The following is a 24,442-nucleotide window of genomic DNA, read 5'->3' as shown; positions in this document are numbered from 1 at the left end:
GCTCGTTACGAGGCGAAGGCGTGTGAGATCTGATAAGCTGATAAGCGTTTTAGTGTTTCTAGCCGCATGCTATTTTCGTGCAAGGGGTCAGCATAAAAGCGCATTATAATACCCAAATTAAGGCCAATACGCCCACATTCATTGGTGATAAATCATATAGCTAAATGTTGGCACTGCTCGGTATTGGTATTGTAAAATTGTTTATTTCCATTCTTTATACCAATAAGTACATATTAAATTTCAATCCGCTTATAGTCGCCGGAGGTGTAGAGCGTTTATAACATCACAGTAATGATCCATTAGGCATGAATGGATACGATATATCTTATAAGACTTACTTTAAACAGTATTGTATTATTTAATATCCGCGAAAGCTCCGAAATGTCTTTGATATTCATGGGTGTGTTCATTTATTTCTGAATGCTTTGAGTGCACTTGAGTATCACAACTGTTCAGTATCACAAAGGGAATATAGTACTAAAAATAACATTTATAATATGTTTTAGAGATATATATATGTATATCTCTAAAAGGAATCTATCTTACTAATAACTAAATGTTAAATGTTAAACTTGTTTTATTTTTATCCTAACTGCTTTAGGTTAAACATTTTAGTGGATTTTCATTGCTTTTTTTTTGCTTTTTTTTCAATTTGTTTCTTATTAAATACTTTAAAAGGTTTCACCTGGATGGGAAACTTGGGAGTGCTCAACGCGACCGCTTCGATTTGGAGTTACGCAGATCGTAGCGACGCCGCTTGGAGACGCTCTTTGGGGCTGTTGGACACTTGAGATCCTTGTCAGCATCGCTTGTGCTGCAGTTGACATTGGGCTCGTTATCCTTTGTGTTGTTCTTCGGCTCGTCCTTTATGTAGGCCGCGGCTGCGGCAGCTGCCTGCAGCAAGTCCTCGCCGTGGTCGTCATGGGGTGATTCCGGCTGCAAATCTGTATCCGTAATTGCACATTTTCTTACCAATTTCTTTCGCTTGAGCTTTGGCTTGAGCGGCGTCGGTTCTTTCTTTTCCAGGTCCTCCTCCACCTCGGGGCCGACACCGCACAGCTCCTGCATGACCTGCTCGAGTTCAATGTCCTCTGGCGGCGGATTGAAGCCGTCGCCCGCCAGCGCATCGTCGCGTTTCCCCGCAGCGGCTATGGTAGTCACCTCGTGGCTGTCCTGATCGCCGGGATCATCCTCATCCTCCGAGTACACAATGCCAATGGGCAGATTCTGTTGAAACGCATTCGCTTTGCTGGCATCTACAACGATGTCCTTGTAGCCACTGGTCCTGGCGCCATAGCGCGGCAAGTATTCCGCAAAGAACTCGTTGATCAGCGACGGCTCCACCCGTCCATAGAATCCAGCATAGTCGGGCACTTGGCCAGCCTCAAAGTGCAGCACGGAGTCTCGCGGATTTATGTGCTTGTTGGCCAGCGCGGGCGCCAACGACGACTGCGTCGGTTGTCTACTGCTGCTGATGCGTCCGCGTCGTGGCAGGAGCTGCTCGGCATTCGGCTCCCGCTCTTGGAGCAGTCGCACATCGTTGTGGTAGTGCAGCAGGGTCTGGAATCGGCAACGCGCTAGCTGCAACGGCGAGTAGCAGTTCTGAAAACTGGAGCACAGATCCTTGCCCGTGCCCAGCTCAATGGAGCCTTTTGACGCACTTGCCTTGCCTAACTTCTGCGGGACCAGTTGCTCGAATTGCGGCGTGGGCATGAGCAGCAGCTGCTCGGGCTGGCCCTGCTTGAAGTTCGTGTGCTGATAGTACAACTGAGGCCTGTCCTCGAGCACCTCGATCTCCTGCAGCACGCGCTCGAAGCCCACGTCGACCATCTGGCGGACGAACTGCAATATGCTGCGGCTGCGAAACATGCTCTGGGCACCACCCAGATGCTCCTGCAGTCCAATATAGTCCAACTGCAGCTGCTGGCCATCGGCCGTCCAGTGGAGAAACGTCACCTGCGCACTGCTGGTGGCCAGATGTAGCTTGTGGATAAAATTGTGGCTCAGCAGCGACTCCAGCTGCAGCTTTGTGCCTGGATGCGCGGGCACAACCAGCACATTGCTGGGGCCGCCTGTCAGACTGCCCTGCTGTGGCAACAGTGCCAGGTCGCTATGCAGGGACTGGACTTCGATGGATGCACTGTCATTGGCGCCGTGGTGCACGTCGTGGGGCATCTCGTCCAGCGATTTGAGAAACTGCAGAAACTCTAGCTGCACGGTGTTGTCCGCCGTGCTCGGCTCCACAGCTTCCACCTGCTGGTCATCTGTTTGCTTATCTAGAACCCTAACTGGACTGTTGCATTCTCGACGCTTACTCTTACTCGTCGACATTTTCTTTTTTGGGTTTGTTAATTCTAAATGACTACTACTAAGGCTTTTTTCGGACTAAACGCACACTTGTCCACGACGAATGTATATGTTTTGGCCCCCCAAAATTCAACCTGTCAACCTGTCAGTGTTAGCAAATTCCGAACACTGAAAACGATTGCAAAGGGTTGCAAGGCAATGCGATGAACTGGCCAATCGATGTGTTTCCATCTTCAAAATTTAACCAACTCCTCAGCCAAATCGTTGGCCAGATGCACTTGGCAAATATGAATACATTTGATAACGTTTGGAAATGCTTAAAAAAAGGAAACTTATTTTCTTCTTTTGGTTGAGCTCATGGATTTTTGAAACTGACTGACTGACTGACTGATGAATAAGCTGACTGACTGACAAGCTGACAGACTGACCGACTGATTGACTGACTGACTGACTGACGGACAGACTGATTGACCTACTGCTTGACTGACTGATAAAGCCCATACCGTGAGAGCTGAGATGTAAATAATATTTAATTAGAAGCTTTTGACAAATTCCACCTGCAACTGTGGAAAATAGGCGTAAAATGGTTGATAAAAACTTTTTGACTTCAAACTCATTTATAACAATTTTTGTGAAAACTCATTCAATGCATATCTAATATTCACCCGCCTGGCTAAATTTCAAAGCTATATTTTGTTCAAAATAAATACATTAAAAATAACGATTTATTAAGCCCAGTTTTCTGTTATCATAGACAAAGGGTTGAAAGTTTATGTCTACAACTTAAAGAAAACAAGCTTGGCTACCAATATACTTTATTTTATTTATTTATTAATAGTCGACAAAATTGGTGTCAAAATATATCAAAATATTAAAATTTAAAGCTTTAAGTTAAGCGTCAAATTTCTCAAATTTCTAAAAACATCTGCGAGACGATGGAGGTATTTTATTTGCTCGTTCGGCCCTTTTCATAGCTAATTTTGACTGTCATGTTATTTTAATTATTTTTTTTTATTTTTATTTAGAATATATAATAAATTAGAAAAAATTTAAAAGTTATGTAAAGAAGTAATGAAAACACAATACACAGTAGATATTGATATATCATGAAATAGTTTCAATTTTTGTATTTGTAGCTTAAGGAACTTTAACGACTTGGCAACGTTGCCCCTTTAACCGTCATGTGCCCAATATGTCAATAAAAACAAATTTGCAACTTACCAAGTATGAAAAACGTATTATAGTGAATAGGGAGCCGAATATACAATACTCTTCCACACAAAAATATAATTTATATACGTTTTATGGCAACGTTTTTAATATATGGTATATTCCTTGGGCAGTTAAATCTTTTAAAGAAAATATAGCATGTAAAAGTGGATATTAATAAAAAAAAATGTTGTCACCTATTTAACAATAACATAATTATATATGCATATTATTGGTATTAAAAACTAGGTTTTCAATGCGTATCGAATTTTGTGATAAAAATTAAAGTACCCTTGGCAAGCGTATATAAACAAAATACAATATTATAAAGAACCAAACACATTTCATTCCATTTGAATGCATTTAATGTATTGTTTGCAATAAATCTATTGTTATTCATGGGCACCCTTTGGAGTCCATCGCGACGGCACGCACTCGGTTGGCGGAAAATTTCAAAAGGGCGGCTTGGGCAGGAGGGGGGGCTACCCCAAAAAGGATACACCCGCAATATCAATAATAACAGCGGCGGGCAGCAACAAAAAAGGCCGCCAACATTTGACACACGCCCTTCAGCTCGTTGTTGCTCCCCCTCCCAGCTGCTCGGCTGCTTGGCTGTTCGGCTGCTCGGGTGCCCAAAGCACGTAGCCAATCAGTGGACGGGTCGGGGGCAACAGTAGCTTTAAATTGACATTTACATGAATATTTAATATACATCCTTTAATCATGAGGCGTTCGCAGTGTTTGCCGCGCAAATAACCAAGCTTCATGTTGGTTCATTGGCTGAATGAATGGATGGCCCTCAACATCGACATGAGCATCGACGACATGGGCATCCACATGGACATCGACATGACCATGGACATGGACATGGACTCGTCCACGAATGTGCAACATTTTTTGGACAGTTCGCTTAGTCTTTTTGCCCGCAACAACTCAACTTCGCATACACTTTTAACAATTCTTTATTGTTAAAGAATGATGGGAAAATTGGATTGTAAAAATTATATGGAATACCCCTATGATGCGAGGAAACGCTGGACTTCTTCCCAAATATTCATTTTTAAATAATATTACAATACATTTTCCTTGCTCAGCTTCTATTTTACCAGCTGAAAGACAATATTCTAATATTGCAACCTTTTTAAAAAATAGATAAAAAGGGTACTTAAATTATTTTTGCATAATTTATGCTTACTTTTATATATAGACTATGTATACTCCACTTATGCCATCTAGTTTTATTTGATTACATTGAGTTTATATTGTATCTTTGTGATTTGATGCATTTTATGGCCCGTGCTGACGGCTTCCTCTTGATGTCTGTCCCAACTTTATGGCCAAGTTATGATGTTCCGCTTTTATTTGAACTGTAGAGCACAATAAAAGCCGCGAACAGGGCGAATGTGACGAATAAATTTACAAGTCGACAAAAAGTACGACACGCACGTGATTTTCACAATGTTTCCTTTGCCTTTTTCCTCGATTTTCATTTTGTTTTTTTTTTTATTCTTTTCTCCGCACGACGGAAACGAGCAAAGTTTTTATGATGTGACGACCGTGTGACGCGAGTCCGAGTCCGAGTTAAAATTCAGTTTCATTTTCAGTTTCACTTGCGGCTTAGTTTATTTGCTCGTTTTGTTCTTCTCTTCACGTCAGCTGAGTTTTTACTTCGTGCGGCGCCCAGGATATATCCAAATCGCAATTTTAATGTGTAAAAACTAAACCTCTGCAAGGGTTGCTGGGCTAAAGATCATAATTTCAGAGTTTTTTCGCTGCTGCTAGCTGAATGAGTATATATTAAAGTTTGCTTATAGACAGCATCTAGTTAGCTCTTAAACCTTCGGCAAAAAGCAGGCTCAGAATCTTCGGAATTCGTTAAAGTATCTGCTAGTAAGTGCTGTTTCGCCCAGCTGCATTTATCTGAATCCTTATCTTTATCTTTATTATTTGGAGCAGGGAAACCTTTTGACATGTAATTGGAGAAAAACTATTAGATGACTAAAGATGCAACCATTATAATTTTTTATTAAAAGCGATGTTTATTTGGATTTGGTATGCTGTTTTATTTTCTATTCATTGATTGAGTCTTAGCGTGAGTTTAAGCTAATATGTTTTTCAGATCTTTTCCATTCCACAGCCTCAGTAGTTGATAGTTGGCTAAATTATATTCCTGAATATTTGCACTTAAGAGTGACATTATGTCAAAATTGTTTATGGCCAATAAATAAAAAGAGTCTGATGTTACTTTTCAGAAGGCTTGCCAGTTCTGGGTTTTATATTGGCTGTATTGTGTGAGCCCTAAGCAAATCGAAATTAAATGTTTACAAATGTAAGGATTCAGTTTTCTTAGGTTTTCTATTTACGTTATGTTAATTGCATTCTGCATTACGCTCTTCCATTTTCGTTTAAAGCTGAATACTCAGTTGAATGATTCTTTATTCTTAGGACAGGACCAGATTGCGTAATTGAAACCGAGAGTCGGCTCCGGCGACAGCTGTTGTCGTTGCCCTTGTTGTTGTTTTTGTTGCTGCTGATTGATTGAGGTGTAAGAATAAGGCCACACGAGCACAGTGTAGATGCAGCAGAAGAGACAGGTGTCAGCAGATCAGAAGGCGTGTCTCATTCGGCATTCCATGACATCTTTCGATGGGGAAGAAGTGGGAAGAAACGAGTACTCTCTGAGGCCATCAAACAAAATGTAAGAAGTAACAGTAAGATGCATCCGATCACACTTTTAGAAAAACCTGAAAGTCACTGTTTTGAATCTAAAATTGTATGTGTATACCCTGGATTTTGGGTCTAAGGAGTTTGATTTTAACTATAAAAATATACTTAAATCAAAATTTACCATTATTGGGCAACATTATGGTTACCCAGTAAATACGCTTACATCATTTTGTTTTTTTATAAACTTGTAGTTTATATTCTACTGTTTTCATGAGATGTCATAGAAGGAGACATCTCCGATCCCATAAAATATATATATATTCCAGATCAGCATCAACAGCCGTGTTGATAAAGCCACGACCGTTTGTCCGTCTGTCTGTTTCTATGCAAACTTGTCCCTCAGTATTAGAGCTATCGTATTGTAACTTTGCATCGGTTCGTCTTTGTTGCAAGCAATACATATATTGGAACCGACCGGATCACACTAATATATCATATAGCTGCCGTTGGAACGATCGGACGAAAATAAAGTTCTTATTAGGATAATTTGTTGCTTATCAAGATATCTTGACCAATCCCGGCATTTATAAGTATCACTATGATCCTTATATATATGCAAAATCTTATCAACATTAGAAGCTTCAATAGGAACGATCTGTCGAAAAGTAGATTTTATTAAGGAATATTCTGAATTCTAAGATATTTTCTCAGCATTTACGAGCTCTACTATTCTCTTAAATCTGCACAGCCGTAAGGCAAATGTCTACAGAAGTATTAAATCCTCGTTTGCCGAATAAATCAGTTCGATATTGTTTATAATTGAATACATTACTACAGCCTGCTTTTCTTTTTATCGAGCTTAGTTAGTTTTTATTATTTTATAATCAATCAGATTAGAATTACTACTACACTTGGTAGTACTCGTGTTTATTATCGTCGCGCACAGTTGGAGAATGTGCGTCCTCAGAGCTGGAGAATCGTGTGACATGTGTCTCTTATCAGTGTAACCATAACCGAAATATGACGATCAATTCAATTTCGGCTGACATTTGCGCTGTGACAGCTGCTGGTCACACAGTTCCAGCTAGTTTATGGGTTCGACTCCTCAAACTGTGTAGTACCTCGATCTCTATCGCAGATCGTCTCGGTTTGCCGCCTGATAAATTGCCAACATTAATGCCGAGCATTTTGTACGGTCTTTGTCTATGAATTTTAGAGAGTTTGAAATATGTTTTTAAAAAAAAAGGCGCTCTAGCGTAAAATACAATAAAACGGCAAGCAAATTGTTAGAACAGCGACTATTGAATACTCTAAAATAGTTGAAGGTTAAAGAAAAACACGTAAGAAAAATTAGATATAAATAAATATCTAAATTTAAATTATTAAAATTTTAAAATATTTAAATTAAATTTTTTTTAATTTTCCTGGCAACTTAGTTTCCTGAAATTATTGAAATAATGGAACAGATTAGGATAAATAAATAAATACCTTTTGTTTGATTATTTGTTATGTTTAAAGTTAACTTTAAGCATTATATAATTAAGTATTTTAAGCCTTTTTTACTTTTATTAATTGATTAAAAAAATAAACTGTTTATTAAATATATCAAATTTTGATATCAAAAATTGCTTCTTACATAATTTAGACTTTAGCATTTCTAATTCTTCAAAAAGTATACTTGAACTTATTTTATTGTTTTTTATCATACTCAAGCAAGTTATATTAAAACGAAAAGACCGCGACAAGCCAACAAATTCGAAAAACGGCGCCGTTTTAATGCGTGTCAAGTGGCCATACATTATGGGTTTTTATGGTTTATGGGCGCTACTTATATGGCCTGGCCTGGTACAGACATGTGTGTCTGAGTGTGTGTGTGTGTGTGTGCGTGTGTTGGGTTGCATATATTTTCAAATAAATTTGGTTTGAGCGCAATAAAAATGTATGGGACTTGATCTTTGTTTCGCCGGGCCCAGCATTTTCCTCTCTTTCACCGTTTGACAGCTGTCAAATTGCTTTCCTATAAACTTCCGCTTGCGCACAGAGTCCAGCTGAACTGTCAATTGCATTTTTATGAGCTTGTTGCGGCTTCTGATTTCTTTCTCTGTCTTTGTTTTTTAAGTACATTTGTATATAGCTTGTGAGTCAGTCAAGAAAGTCAAGCTTACAGCAGCTCTCTCCACGCACTCTGGAGTCTCTGAGTCTCTGAGTCATCAAAGCGAACCGAGAACAATGTCATCGGACAATCCATCAATCACTTGACAGTCCCAAGTCTAAGGCCAGACATTGCAAAGCCTCGTCTCAGCTCAAAACTAATTAATATAAATGGTTAACTTTCATTTAGTGACTCCACTTTCAGGGCACTTCTTGTGAAAGATTCAGCAATGATCGCCAGATATCATTGATTATTATAGCAACATGCCAGAGAATCATTTTTCAAATATTATAAATTATTCGCATTTGTATGCGAGTTGCCGGGGCTGCTGAATTCGTGCTAATTTCTTTGTTAATTGATTTCTTATTTAATGATAATCTACAAGAACTGAATATGAAACAGAACAGAACCGAAAAGCGTTTGAACGAACTAGTTCCGTTATGTGTCATAGGTAGATACTTGGAAAATAAAGGCTTGAACGAACTAGTGCGTGTCATAGGTAGATACTTGGTAAAATAAATATTAGATATTAAGAAGCCCCAGGGATACATCACAAATTCTTCTTGCTTTAAATCGCAATAGATTTCGCCGTGCTTATCTTAGCCCCTCATTAGGCGAATTTGTTTAATTAAACAACTTCTGTGTAGATTGTCAAATCGGTGTAAAAATGTACAGCGCTGCATTTGGTATTGGTAGAAGAGGCTCAGGGTATCCCCTAGTTGGGAGCTCCCGATGGGAGCTTCTTCGAGTTATTAGTAGTATTATTATTATTACTAGTTGAATTATATTATTATTGTTATTTTTATATGTATTATTAATTTTATTGTTGATACTCTTAATTATAGTTTTATTATTATTATGTTTACTATTTTACTATTATTGCTAGTATTATTACTTGTACTGTTATTTTTATTAATCTTATTATTGCTATGTTTTTAAGAGGAGTTATTTTTTAATATATGTTAATAATATTAATAATATTTGTGTTATTATTATTATTATTGATTTAATTTTATTATTATTATTATTATTATTATTATTATTATTGAATTAATTTTATTATTATTATTATTATTATTATTATTATTATTATTATTATTATCATTATTAATATTATTATTATTAGTATTAGTATTATTATTATTATTATTATTATTATTATTATTATTATTATTATTATTATTATTATTATTATTATTATTATTATTATTATTATTATTATTATTATTATTATTATTATTATTATTATTATTATTATTATTATTATTATTATTATTATTATTATTATTATTATTATTATTATTATTATTATTATTATTATTATTATTATTATTAGTATTATTAGTATTATTAGTATTATTATTATTATTATTATTATTATTATTATTATTATTATTATTATAATTATAATTATAATTATAATTATTATTATTATTATTATTATTATTATTATTATTATTATTATTATTAACATTATTATTATTATTATTATTATTATTATTATTATTATTATTATTATTATTATTATTATTATTATTATTATTATTATTATTATTATTATAGATAGTTACAAATTATCCACCTTATATTTTAGGAAGCGCTCCGACTTATCGACTCATAAACGGAATAAAATTGTTTACAAAAATGATATTTTTCTTAAAATGTTCAACAATTGTCAATAATTGTTCAATAATTAATTGAACATATGCAATTATGGATTCAAGCTTCAGCTGGCAATGACTCGTAATGTCAACATTTGTCGGGCATCTGTTCGATGCACCAAATTAAACCTTTCCTAAAGTTAAATCTGACTAATTGCATTGGAATACCCCAACCCCAGTCCGGTTGCCCTCTAAAAGGGACCAATGCAGAAAACTTCTTGTTTAAGTAACATGATATTTTTTGTACTGTCTGCAACGTGTTTGCCGTAAATGTGTTGCCGCAAATGGAACTTGGAAGTCGGTATCACTTTCGCCCTTGGTGGATGTGCAGAGTGAAAAGTATTTGAAAAGTATTTTCCCGCCTTTGCTTTTGCCTAATGAAGCGTTAAAACTCCCGCTCGCTGTTGCAGATAATTAACACAACTCCAACTTTCAATGGCCAAGGATCTCATTAACCCTTGACATTTGTCACATGCACACAAAACCAGACTTCAAATACAAAAGGCAAAAAGAATGAAAAAAAAAACAACAGAGAAACGAAAGGAGTTTCCTTTTTCCAGTTGCCTTCGCTGGGGCCCTTTTCGAGTCCCGACTCCCGACTCCCGAGTCTGTTGTTGTTCCTGGGGACAAGTCAATCTACGTGACGTGGCGTCCTTTTTGCTGCATGCCTCATCGACTTGAGCAGCGCAATTGTTGAAACAGATGTCAAATTGTTGAAAATTTTGTTATTTCTCCTTTTTTTTTTCGTTTTTATTTTTACTCCTATTTATTTTTCTATGCGTGTTTGTGCTGGAGTCCGCCTGCCTTTTGTTTTCCCTTGTTTTGGTTCATTGACTGCGCGGTTTCGAATTTCTGTGAAATATTTCACCCCCGTCCCTCGGCAACTCCCTCGGCTGAGCCAACTTTCGAGTCTTGGATGCATCTCCATTTCAAGTTTATCGATTGGCCCGCGCCTGCGAGAGCGAAAGAGTTCAGCAAGTGCATTGAAAATCCAATGGGGAAACCCGATATCTTCCATTTGGAGACGGACTCCCTTTCGGAGTAACTGCATCATCCATTAAACTAAATGAGCACATATTTTCGGCTTACCTGCGGATTACGCTTAAGTGCAATTGATTTTGGGGTGTATTCGAATGAAATCAAAGATAAACGACAGCTAAAAGATCTATAAACGGGATAGATTATCTATTTTCGGCTCGCTGAGGCATGGACATAATTTTAAAGACAAGCTTAATTCCCCACCGATTGTTCCGATAAAAGCTATATAATAAAGTTGTCCGATAGGCTACAGCTCTGCAGTTATGTAGGGAGAATTGTTAAACTCGTTAATGGCGGGAAGAAGGAAATATTTTTCATATAAAAATCATTTTTGATCGATTATCTCTATAGATTCAATTATATTGTTGTCCGAGGTTAATATGACTTTGTTTATATTGTAACACTCGCAAAAACTCAAAAAAACAAAATAGTTTTTCGTAAAAATAACTTAATTTTCGTGCGATTATTCCCATGGCAGCTACAGTAAAGTCTCTATTAGGCGAACACCGACCGTCTTGCTTTTGAAAAGTGGCAAGGAATCGCGGTAGCTTGATTAATTTTTAATTGTTTAATACATATTTGATGAAAACAAGCTTTGTAGATGAATAATACATTTACATATGAGTTAAGAGTTAATATGTATTCCTCGTATTTTATATAAATATTTTTTTGACCTAATTCCCACCATATTATCTTGAACTCCACGTCTTATATTAAATATTCCATAGATGTTTTGAAATTTCCACAGTTTCGAGTGGAATTTTTAAAATTCGTAAAACACGTATTCACCAAGTTTTTATGTAGAGCTTTGAAAATAAGCTCAAATCCAATTGGCCAAATAAATCTTTGATCCACTTTTAACACTGAGTAAACTTGGATTCTGCAAAATTAATAGAAATACGAACACGATAGATTTTTCACAGTCGATACTTATCATCAATATATTAGCCTATATCACCTATCGCCATGCATTATAATATCCTCTATAGGAGAAATCAACCCATCAAACAAGCTAAGGTATCCAAATTATATTACCTACGATTCTCTGCAATTATTTAACTGCTTCGCAGCGGCTTCAGCTTTGGCGTCGGCTCCGACTCCACGAGAGTGCGAAAATTATTTGCGATGAATAATACAACTTCATCAGCGGGCTTCGGTCTGAGGTTTCCCCCGAAACGTTGGCTGAACAGCCCCCAAAAGCATTTGCTGTGCCAGCCTCCAGTTTCCTTCAAGCGTGCATAAGTGAAATGTGCGCAAGATACTTGCTACAGATACAGATACCGAAACAGATACAGATACAGATACAAATTCAGATACAGATACAGATACATTGAAGTCAGCAACAACCGGCAACCGGCAAGCGGCAACAACGAGCAGCACCCAAAAGGTAATTAATCATCGTCATGGGGCGTGTGCACGATTCGCTTAACGTGCGCCGCTGGCGTTGGCTTCAGCGTGGAGCTGGCCGAGAAGCAGCCGGAGGAGGAGGAAGAGACGCAACGCAGGCGGAGTTGGTTGCGGTGCGGGGGGCACTTGCGAGCAACTGCCGCTGCTTGCAGACATTTGTGGCATATTACTCAAGGCGTACAAATATGTATATGTATATGTATTTCCATATTTCCATATGGTCGCCGCCGACGCCCGACGCCCGACACCCGAGCGACATGTCGCTGCTTGTCTTGGCGGGCACAGGGGGGCTGGGGCGTGGCAATAGTCATAACGAGCCAAATTAATGCGTTTCTTTCTACATGGAGCAGAATTCCCGTGCAGCTAGTGACACATTTGCTGATTTAGCAAGAGTCGCAGCACAGACAGGCGACCCAGACCGGGCTCATAGGTGTGGAATACCCTGTAATTGTGTTGTCAAAGCATATTTGCATAACACATTGGGGCTAAGCTCTTTATTCTGGCTGAGATTGTCAACTGTTGATTATATATTTAGCAAGATTTTGCTGCACAGGGTATGCCCAAGTCGAGCATTTTTAAGGTTGTTGCATGTCCATTATGTTTTATTATCTGTGCCCCAAAATGTTTCAAATACTTTTGTCTCGCCCACCGACATTTCTTTCTGGCCAAGCAAATTCAATTTTAATTGATTGTGCGGCTGATTTCAACGATTGCGCGTGCCATTTGACTTGGCCAACGGGGCGTGGCATTTAGTGGTGGGAGCTTAACGTGTGTTCTGCATGAGTATTACCGGCTAATTGGATGCTGAGCTAATTAGTTGGCGAGCTGGTAGGTCCGGGCCAAGCAGGTAGCAGGCCCCAAGATGGGAATTCTTCGAAATGAAGGCATTTGCTTATCCCTCATATTTTTATATAAATAAAACCTTATGCTAATCTAATAGAATACCAATTGAGATCTCTTTTAACAGCTATGCAAAGCTGTTAACAGTCGCTGTTAAAAGTGACGCTAACCGCAAAGGTGGCAGTGGCAGCGACTGCGACAGCGGCAGCGGCGTCGACGGCGTCAATTCTCACCCGCGCAAAAACTGACAAACGCCGACAATAAAAACACGTGCTTATCAGGCAAACAACACTCACACGCACACACGCACACACACAGCCAGCAAACAGACAACAACAGAGAGTTTGTTTGAAATAAACAAAAATCAGCTGTTAGCAGTGTTCGCTCTCTCACGCTCTCTTGCTTCCAATTCCAGTGAGCGAAGCAGCTGAGAAACGAGTTTTGTTGCCTACCGGCATGTAAAGAGCGTTGCTATAAAAAGAGAGCACAATTTATAGCAAGTCCAAATATTCACTCTGGCGGGCTTTATTGGCTATTCACAAATTTCCCAAAAATTTAAATAAATCTAAAATAAATAGGTAATAATTTATTATGTTTAAAATAAAAAGTTGGTTATCTATAAAAAAAAAAAAAGGTACATTTACTTACAAAACTAACACTCTTGAATTTCTCGCATGCGATTTCTATGCTCATACGCTCTCTCGCCTCAAACCGAGCCGAACGACACTTAACGAACCGAAGGCAACAAGCACGAAGCAAAGCAATTCGTGCAGCCGAAGCATCCATACAGCCACCCACAAACGCACACACACTGCGCCGCATGCCGCATGCCGCTACTTATGCTTAGTCGACGCTGCCTGGCTCTGGCTCCGGTACTGACTCCCGGTGCTTCCAATTGGAAGGCGCCAGTTGTAAAGCGAAACTCGTCGCGAGCGGTTGTGGTCGGAGCGTCGTTCTGTCGTCGTCAGCGTCGTTTACCAGCATTTTGCGTAAATTTATAATTGTACGTTTGACGTGCTCTATGCAAATGCGGAAAGCGCGTGTTGGGGCTTTTAAAGTTGTTAACATTAAATCTGCAAGTCATAAAAAGCAGCCTGAAGACTGCCAGAAAAACGTCGCATAGTAATAATAAATATCCTGCTGTCATAGGCAAAAGCCGAAAAAAAAACTCGTGCGAAATTTGCGCTGCTTTGAACTTTCGACGCGACGCGCTTTTGTGACGCTGACTGCGCTGCTAGGCTTGCCTTCTAATTGGAATTGCATTGATTGCATAGCAGCGTCGCCGACGTTGACGTTGACGTCGACGTCAAACGGTTAACGCTTGCTGCTCGCCGGTTTGCAAACAAAAAGTGTGACCAAAGTGCGTTGAATTTCAATTTGAAAAGTGATTTTCTGCTTTCCCCGTGTTCTGTTTTTAGCCGATCATCTTTGGCGGTATTTTTAATTGAATTTCATTAAACACACTCAAGCGAAAACCCCACGAGATTTATATGTGTGTGCGTATCTATGTGTGTGTGTGTGAGCCTGTGCATAATGTGACCAGCTAAAAGTACAATAAATTAAGGATAAATCCAAGCAGGTGCAACCATATATTAAATAAATAAATAAAAACAATTTATTTGTTTGACGATGAAAATTGTCTGCATTTAACGGAAAAAAGGTGAGTCTTAGAAATTGTCGAAAATATTTAAGATTAAGAAATATGTGTGGAATTGAAAAGAAACCAGATTTTAAACAATTTTGCGAATCGAATCTTGCCTCAACAAATGCATTTCCGTTTTCGAATTCCGCGAGATATTGTTAAAAAATTAGAAAAAAAAATAATAATTAATTGCAGACATTTAATATTAAGATAGTATTCATTCAAAAAACTAAAGTAATCAGAACTGAGCAGTTGAAAAAGTTGATATTTTCTTCTTTTCTTTTCGTTCTTACTTTCTTTCTGATATTATCTCTTTCTTATCTCTTTTTAAGTATCATATTTATCTTATATATTTCCTTTTCTGTTAGTTCCTGGCTATTGCCCCTAGCTTCGAGGTGTTCCACAGTTCGACAGTTTTCCCGCAACTCTGTCCACACCTTTCCCAACTGTACTTTCCCACCTCTCATATATGCATACGTATGTGCTCCCTCCCTCGCAACATTATCGGCAATTTCAAATGGGTCACGCCTTGCATTGGGCTGATTACCGATTAGAATATGCATAGCATGTCTTCCCATCCCAACCCATTCGCTTCTATCCATATACTATATATCCACTGGATAACCCCACCTCCACCCAAAACCCCTTCCTCCAGCATAAGCCCTGCCAGTGTGCCCCCATGCAATTTGCATTTTTAGGCCTCTTGTCAGATGTCGTTAACAGTTGTTTCAGTTGTTGTTATTGTTGTTGTTGTTATTGTTGCACGAGCTGCGTTTGGCATTTAATTAAATTTGTTTTTTTTTTTTCTAGCCAAGCTTCAGTTGTTTTTGTTGTTGCATTTTGCTGAGTTGCATTTCAATTGAATTTCTTGTTTTTATCATTTGATGTTGTTTTTCCTCTTGTTGTTATTGTTGTTGTTGTTTTTGTTGTCTAATTATGCGGCGTGAAAATGCAGTCCATGTAGCAGCAATTGTACAAATATTTGACACGCGACGCTTTGTTGTTGCTTCAGTCGAACGTGCCTCTATTTAAAATGGAACTCAAAATTCAGCCAAAATTCCCAATTTTCCAATTGTTCAAATAAAAAAATGTCTGTGTTTAATAGAATTTTTGTTTATAAGTGTATTGTTGTGTAGCTTCAATATTTCAAACAATTAAAAATTAATGCTTTAGCTTTTATTTAATTAACAAAAAAATTATTTAACATTTAAAAGTTTATTATTATATTATAAATATTTAAAATTTATTGGCTAAATATTGTTTAAAAAAATATTTAACATTTAAATAATAGCTATTATTAACAAAATATTTAAAAGTTAAATGTTAATAATTAGATAATTAGAAATATATAGAAAATTGTCGCTCTTTTATTAGGGACATTCTCAGAACCTATTTTTTCGGAAGAGAAAAATATATTAGAACTAAATTGTTTTCTTTTCTGATATTAATAAATTAAATCCCGAACCTCCAGTCAGCTAATTATTTAAAAATGTAAAGGTTGCGGAAAGTAGCATTAAAAAATAAATATTTATTATTATTTTGAGGAATCCTAAAAGCTTTTTATCAAGCCCAAGCATTATATCTTTCTATTGTAACTTCTCTATGATTTTATTTGAGTAAAAATGTAACTAACTAATGAAAAGTACGACATTCCTTGTGCAATTATAAAAGTCGTGCAGCCTTCTTATGGAAAGCACAGAATATCTCTTATATGAGCACATGTTTATATTTGAGTCTCATTTTCCAACTAATTACAGAGTTAATACATTAAAATAAAAAAAAAGCCTCCCTTTGCAAGCTCTTTTTATAAAGTAGTCACAGAATTTGCGCTTGATTCACTTTCAACTTTTCCAACCGAATCCTGAAGAGTCTAAGGATCTCGGGTCGAATGATGCCAAGGCGCGCGTCTAAGCCCATCAAAATGCAACTAAGACAAGGTTCCGCCCTCAACCGGTCTAAAGGATACAAATTTTCCAGCGACCGCTACTTCACGCCATGGAAAACTGAAAAACTAGTTCAAGTGTGTGGCAAGTAATTAGTTGTAGGTGTGTGTGTGCGTGTGTGTGCGTGTGTGTGCGTGTGTGTTTGCTGCATTTGTCAAGCTGTCGAGAAATTGTGTAAAAATTTACCACAAATATTTACAAATAGAGGAAAACAGACGCCGCCGTCTGCGCCGCGCAGTTTACCTTAAGTTTCTCAAGTGGGGTTAATTAAAAGGAAATTCCGAGAGGCAGAAATGTTGAAAGATTCGAAATTGCTTTTTAATATTTTCAACAGTGCGCGCACTTCAAATGGAAAAACAGATTTCCACTTAGAGATTATCCGTGTGTTTTGCCCCCCCCCCCGTCTGTCAGCTGTGCCCCCCCCCCCCCCCCTCGCCATCTCAGGGGTAGCTGGACGAGAGCGGGACTTGGCTGACAGGCGAGTGCGAGTCGAGGTCGAGGCCAAATGTATCGCATCGCCCGCACTTCCACATCTCCCACCTCCCACCTCTCCAAGTATTATGTTATGATATTTGTATTTTTAGTACACTTTTCGGCTCTGTTTGTCCAACTGAAGTACAGCTGACAACTGCTGCTAAGTGTAAACTGTCAACCCGACTGAAAGATGCCCCCGACTGAGTGTGGGCTGCATTAGTAAATAGACCACAGATCCGAATACGTGCAACTGAATAGGTTGCATTATACTCACGCACTTCCGCTGGCAATGAGTGAGAAGGGCTCTGGGAGAGGTCTGCGAAGAAGTGTTGGAATTCCAGAGAAATTTAGTTACCGTCCCAGCTGCTACTTGTCTTTCCGCCCGGGTCTCTACTTGAAGATTTTAGCTGCGGATACATATCAATTTGGCATACTTAATTTAACACAAAGCTATTTATTTAGAAATCATGCAACGTGTTAACATTTTTATTTGATATTTTCATTAGAAATGTGTTATTATATATTAATGTTTTAATCTAAATGTTGATTCATTTATCTTCTTATTTCCAATTTAAAATCATAGAAACAATACAATTTAATATTTAAGTTTTGAAGTATTCAATTCTTTTTTCAAAAGTAAACAACTATTTATTATACTTTTTGGTAAGAAATAACAATTAGTCGACTATGGGGAATAATTCAATGCATTAATTATATATAAATTGTATTCATTTTTTTCAGATTTAAATTATCTTAAATTTTATTTACCAAATATTCCCTTATTTTATACTAATAAACAATTATTTTGTACACTATTTGGTAAGAAATATAAAGCAGAGTATTATATGGAAATATTATAATAATTAACATATTTGGTCATTAATACAAAATTAAATATTGTGTTTTTAATTAAAGAATTTTAATTAAATAATTTCTCCAGCTTTATTTCAAGTCGATTAACTATCTTCGAAAATATGAGAACTATAAATAATAATTAAAATATCTAATGTTAACCATATATATATATTACTTCAAAAGAGGAACAAATTCATATAAAAATTACACTTTTAATCACACTGATATAATCTCTTTTGCTTTAGAATACAATTAACTACTTTTATTAATTAGAAGACATTAGGCCACCCCACAATTTGTTTTAGCAGGGCACATTAAATATTCCAGCTCTACATGCGAAATTCACATAAATCCACGAAATAATTAAAACAATGCTAGTTAAACCGACTTCTAGCCAGAAAGCAACAAAAAGTTGAATAATATGAATAATAATCAAGTATATTCATGATTAGCTTAATTATTATTATTTTGTACAAAGAATTTAAAGAAAAATGTCAAATTGGTAACAAAATATGAGATATATTGTTATTTTAAGCTATGTTACATGTAGTTCTTATCATTATGTTAAAACTAGACAGAACGGATATCTTTGGCAGGCCGCAGATATAATAATATCGTGGTAAAAATTTGGCTAGCTTTTATACAATAGCTTTATATAAGATAGATTATTCCAATAGAAGTTACATACTGTATCAGTCCGCTTTTATACGGGCTTGCATATGTACATATATGTTTGCCAGACACATAAATGCTCAATTTGGTCATGATATCTTAAAAAACAGAAAAGTTTTCCATTCAAACTCTCAATTTACCACCGATTCCTTCCATTAGTGTAACTAATAATTTGAACCCAAGTGTAAAATAGTACGGTTAGTGTATCAATTATTTTGGCCCCTAGTGTAGTCACCCACCACGGCTCACATATTAATTACTGTATTTCGTTCGAAGTAAGTTAGGTTGGCGTACCTATTATTTTGGACCTCAACGTAGTCAGATACCTGCTTCTTCTTCTTCTGCTTTCCCACCACTGTCACCCACTGCCACCCACTGCCACCCACCAACCGCCGCTTACATGGTAATTGGTGTAGTCCGTTTGCCATGTGACAAATGCCGCCACATTAGCCAGTTTTAGTTTTGCAGCTGTTCAACTTTCGGCCTGGAGCTGCAGTCGCAGTCGCAGTCACAGTTGCAGTCACAGTCGCAGTCACAGTCACAGTTGCAGTCGCATTCACATGTGCCGTGGTTCGAGCGGTCGCTTTGGCGGTTGCAACGGTTTCGGCGGTTTCGTCGGTTTCGGCGGTTGCATTTGAAAGTTGATTTGTTCGAACTGATTATGGGGCATGTTTGTGCGGTTGTGTTTGCTGCGGCTTTGCATTGCGCAGATAATAGTTTTAAATAAGTCGGAGTCCAGTTTAATTGGCCAAACTAATGTGCATTAGCTAAAAGCCAGCCGCCAGCTGCCAGCTGTCCGCCAATTAGTCAAGAGCGGGCGACGGAACTTTAAGGCAAATATGCGGATACAAACGAGACGTGACTTATCAACGGACAAACTACAAGACAAACACCTGGAGGCCAAGCACACACACACGCTCACACACGCACACACGCACACACATATCAGGGATAGATGTCGTCAGTGTCATTGGGCATTAAAACTAAACAAAGTATGTCAGAGTCTTGTCTGTCATCTTGTCCTCCCACTCTGCTACTCATGCTGGGCCCGAGTAAACCTATTGAGTTTCATGGCAGCTCTATCTTTATCTGTGTGTGTGTGTGTGTGTGCGTATCTGTGTGACGATTGCACAATCTGAGAAAAGTCATCTTCATCTCTACACGTTTTCATCTCAATCTTCTCACAGCTGCCTACACCTGTCGCCTGTCTAATTTATGCCCAGCCTCGTCCACAGCTAAAGCTCCCATTGACATATAGACACCCGATGCATATATAGCTTATATACAGGTTGTAGTTGGATGTGTATTTATGTTTATGGCCATGTAAATTCATTAATAGCCCCCAACGATGTCGACAACTAACAAATTAGTGCGACTTTTGATTTGCATAATTGAGATTAAGATTCGAATTTCTCAACCATTTCCCTGCCCAGGTAATTTGTTAATGCCAAGATATATGCTGGATAGGTGGGAAAATTTATGGAACTGCTTGTACTCCGAGAACATAATCTAAAGAAAGCTGAAAAGATATTATAGTTGTTTTTCCAATTGCCTTTGTCTAGGGTTTTATAAATTTGTTACGATACGGATCCTACGACAGATCTACGAGGTATATATATTATTGATTATACAGTCTAGTCGATATAGAGATAACCATCTGTCTGCTTCTATGTAAGCTAGTCTCTTCGATCTGTCTTTTTTTAGCAGGCAGTCTATATGATTAAGGTATCAGTCGGATCAGGCGACTATATCACATAACTTCTCTTCAACCTTGCACTATGCTTCCTATATATGATCCATATATTATCTTAATCGGAAGACTATATCATTTAGTATATATCTAGGGCAAGAATCGCTTGTAAAATGAGTTTTTAAAGCAAAAACTTTTGTTTTTTTCAAACTAAGATTAGAAAACCGAATCACCTAGAAGACTTAGTTCATGAATATCCTAAATGTATGTCTGAGCTATTCTTTAACATGGGAAAGCATTTAAAAGTTGCTGGGATCGCAAATGTTTTGAGCTGTTGCATTTAGACCACATTCCTGCAACACTTTGTTCGCTTTGGCTTTAACCAAGGCTTATTTGTTGGCTGCGACTCGACAATCGCAGACTATAGGCCATGTGCAGTTAGATTCCCAATGTCCGCGAATAACTCACTCGAAACTTCACCAAGAGCTAAAAAGTAACCACAGCATTTGGCCAATGAAATCCACATCGATTCGCAGTTATGTAGATATCGTGGCCAGGCCAAAATGTTTTCATTTTTTTCTTGTATTAATGCCAAGTAATTCGCCAATTTAATTTGCGACATTAATTTTGCGGCTTTTAAGGAAGCGGGAAAGGGGCTGGAGACGGGGTGGAGTGAGGTTAACTATGACTTGGCTACGTTTTAGAGAGCGCAGCTGTGCGTCGCGGCCAATTACAATGGACTCTTGCGCAGTTGTGAGTTTTTCGCAGCATTTGCCTGCATTTTGTCAATTGCAATAAAATAATCAACATGCAACGCTGGCCTCCAATCAAAAGAGGCTGGAGGGGTGCTGGAGAGGTCAGCTCCGCGAGGCTTATTTATTTTTGTATACCCTGTACCCATCGAAATTGCGTAAAAAGAGGTATTTTGGAAGTGAAAGGCAGAAGGAGACTCATGCGATGACATAGAGAGTATATTATCTTGATCGGGTCGAAGAACTCTGTGGATCTAGTCGTGACATTTGAGATATATATTCTATATATATTCCCATATTTATGCTTAACTTAACACTTTTCATCATGTTTTTCGTTGCCTTTTCCCATTTCCATAACATAAGCAAATTTAAATTTGCAAACCGGTTTTTGAGCATATCTTGAAAATTATAAGAGCTATTTACACCAATCTATGTATATTGACTCTCATAGAGCATGCAAAGATGCAGATTATTTCCCTCTTTGGATACCCCTACGAATTCCTAAGACATATACCAAAATCGAATTTCTTAGAGGTGTAGGAAGGTAGGCTTCGGTATATATAGATATTAGGATGTCATATTGATGTTCTAAATATATCGACCTGATCGGATAAGTTATCCCAGAAAGCATTTCTCAATGAGTAGGACTGAGGGAAGAGGAAGATGAGTTTGTGGGCTTTAGAACGCAAGTGCATTCAAAATTTCATCCTGATCGGACTTTAAACACCGAAGATAATTAGAGAAACTTTACTCAATGGAAAATGAAGGATTTTGAGGGAATCAGTAGGGGAAATTTTGAGAATGTGTCTATAAGAGGAAGTGAGTCAGCGTGAAGTGATGGCATCTCCAGGATATGTGCAGGGTATCTCCTAGTCGTGCACTCGCGTCTAGAGGAGTTTTGCTTGTTTTTTGCTTGCAGCTCGTGTCTGCAGATTTACGACCCGCATGGACAACACGTTCAACGTTCAAATTGCAAGACTCGAAGGCAGCGAATGCAACTGCAACTGCAACTGCATTTTGTTGCCATTAACATAATAATGCGGCGGCCCCCCCCTCGCTCCGCTTAGCCCCGTCTGGCCCACACGCCGCACAATTGCGGGCCAAAGTAAATAATCAACTTGCGCTAATCTCCAGCCAAACTGCATTTAGCGACTGTCGGACAGTCAGACTGTCTGTCGGTCTGTTAGTTTGGCAGTCAGTCAGTTTGTCAGTTTGCCAATTGGCGAGCTGCTCATTTGGTCAGTTTGCGGTTTTCAAAACGTTTATGCTGATTATTTTGAGACCTGAGCTGCTGCTGCTGCTGCCTTTTATCATGCCCGTAACTCAATCCGGTCTCCAACTCCAGCTCCGACTCCGACCCCGACTTGGACTTTAACTTATTTGCATTTGCAGTTTCTTTGATTTGTTGACTGTTGGTTAACTGCGTTGGTAGCGCCACTCCAGAAGAAGAAGAGGAAGAAATAGATCCTCAAACTCAAGCGTGAGCAGCATGCACGAGTATTTACATGGCAGACATAATCTTGGCCATTGTTCAATTTGATGTAAGGCCTCTATTTTGTTATGACTCTTTGAGGAATTGTTTTGTGGTGCCAGAAATGGTTGGCTTTATGCTCACATAGTCACTTCTAAGGGACCTGAGCAACTGGAGAGTTTTCTTTATGACAGTTTCATTACTCATCATTGATTTTCTTAGTGCCACATCAATCAATGTCACAGCTTTGACCACGTCTGCCCAATGAGTCACAGTAAGAGAGATATTCAAAATAAATTTCAATTAGTTACTTTTGAATATTATCTAGAATCTTACATAATTCATAATGTGTCACATTCTTTTTGCTCTTTTATTTGGTAAAAAAAATGATTGATTAAATTTCATAATACATATATTAATTTTCGCCTACAATAGCGACTCGTGCATATTTTAATAATCAATACATAATAAATATGAAATTTTCCGCAACCCCAACTCCAGGGCACACCCTTTTATTCCAGTGCATCAGCGACGCCCGCATAAGCAGCGGCTGCTGCGAAGTACAAGAAAAAAAAAACATTATTTTTGCTGAGTCAAGATAACGGACACGCTGAGCAGCGCAAGCGAGATGGCGATAACGGAGAGTATGTACAGACTCTACACTGTAGATTCAGAGTGTGTCAAAGAGAGTGTAGAGAGAGAGAGAGAGAGAGAGAGAGCGGGAGTAGCTGGCATTGGCTGCGCGCTTATCTTGTCTGGTTAATCGCGCTTCGATTATTAACCCTCATAAATTGCCTGAGACGCGGCGACAGTAGCCAAAATGCGTGTGTGCGTACGTGTGTGTGTGTGTGCATGTTCCTGAGCCTGACTTATGTAATCCTGCTTGGAAGGGGTTCCTCGTTTTCATTAACATGTGCACATGCTGCCCCCTTCCGGGCTGCCCCTGTGCTCTCTGTGTGCCCTCTAATAAATGTTTTTCAATTTTCCTTGTGGTTTTTTTCTCACTCGTTAGCTGAATTTGCTCTTTTCTCGTTCATGTTGTTGTTGTTGTTGCTCATCATGCTCGGCTATTGTTGTTTGTGGTTTTTCTTTTTGGAAAATGCTTTATCATCGCGCCGAGGCACAGACGCGCCTTTGTTGGCTTATTGAGCCATAACTGCAAGTTTGTTTATTATTGTTGTTTGTGGCTTTGGCTTCATCCATTTCCATTTTCATTTTCATTCTGTTTTTGCTTATTTTACTGATTAATCATGTTTTTTATGCAGCTGTTCTATGACAAAAGAGAAAGTAGCCCATATTTTGATAAGCTTTTAATTGGATGCAGTTGGGTGATATATGCATCGTATAAGGAGAAACTCTACACTTGACCTATTGAAAGAAAGAACTTGAATAGCTTTAGTATTTTTCATTTCCAGTAGATACTCTAACATATTCCAAGCACTATTATTTCTATAATCTTTTAACTGAAATTCATCTGAAACATACGCTTCATTAGGTATATATTCCCTTTTTAGTTACTCTCTCTATTCTCACACACACATACACATATGGCATTCCCTTCCCTCCGATTGCAATCGACAAGTCATCATTACCACCAATCTGCCCCTCGTCAACCCCCTTAATTTAGCCGCATAACCGTGAGTTATTCATTTCTCACTGTCA

The 24,442-nt window shown here is 38.0% G+C and overlaps 2 protein-coding genes across 2 annotated transcripts in view; one reads left to right on the top strand and one right to left on the bottom strand.

The window, feature by feature from the left end:
- Nucleotides 1-609: 609 nt before the first annotated feature.
- Nucleotides 610-2,527, bottom strand: comr (cookie monster). Its single transcript, XM_064695968.1, has one exon. It carries the CDS (start codon nucleotides 2,329-2,331, stop codon nucleotides 709-711), a length of 1,623 nt encoding a protein of 540 aa, XP_064552038.1. The 5' UTR covers nucleotides 2,332-2,527; the 3' UTR covers nucleotides 610-708.
- An 11,761-nt stretch (nucleotides 2,528-14,288) lies between these two features.
- Nucleotides 14,289-24,442, top strand: part of Fili (Fish-lips) — a 104,268-nt gene continuing 94,114 nt past the window's right edge. Inside the window, exon 1 of the mRNA XM_064695948.1 lies at nucleotides 14,289-14,941. The gene's annotated coding sequence lies outside the window, so the exon portion shown is untranslated. The remainder of the gene's footprint in view (nucleotides 14,942-24,442) is intronic.

This window comes from Drosophila montana, unplaced genomic scaffold, assembly GCF_035044405.1.
Source record: "Drosophila montana isolate Dmon_TW-CO22-7 unplaced genomic scaffold, ASM3504440v1 contig_3833_1, whole genome shotgun sequence".
NCBI lineage: Eukaryota > Metazoa > Arthropoda > Insecta > Diptera > Drosophilidae > Drosophila > Drosophila montana.
Note: the sequence above shows the minus strand (reverse complement) of the source record. Positions and strands in the feature narration are given on the sequence as shown.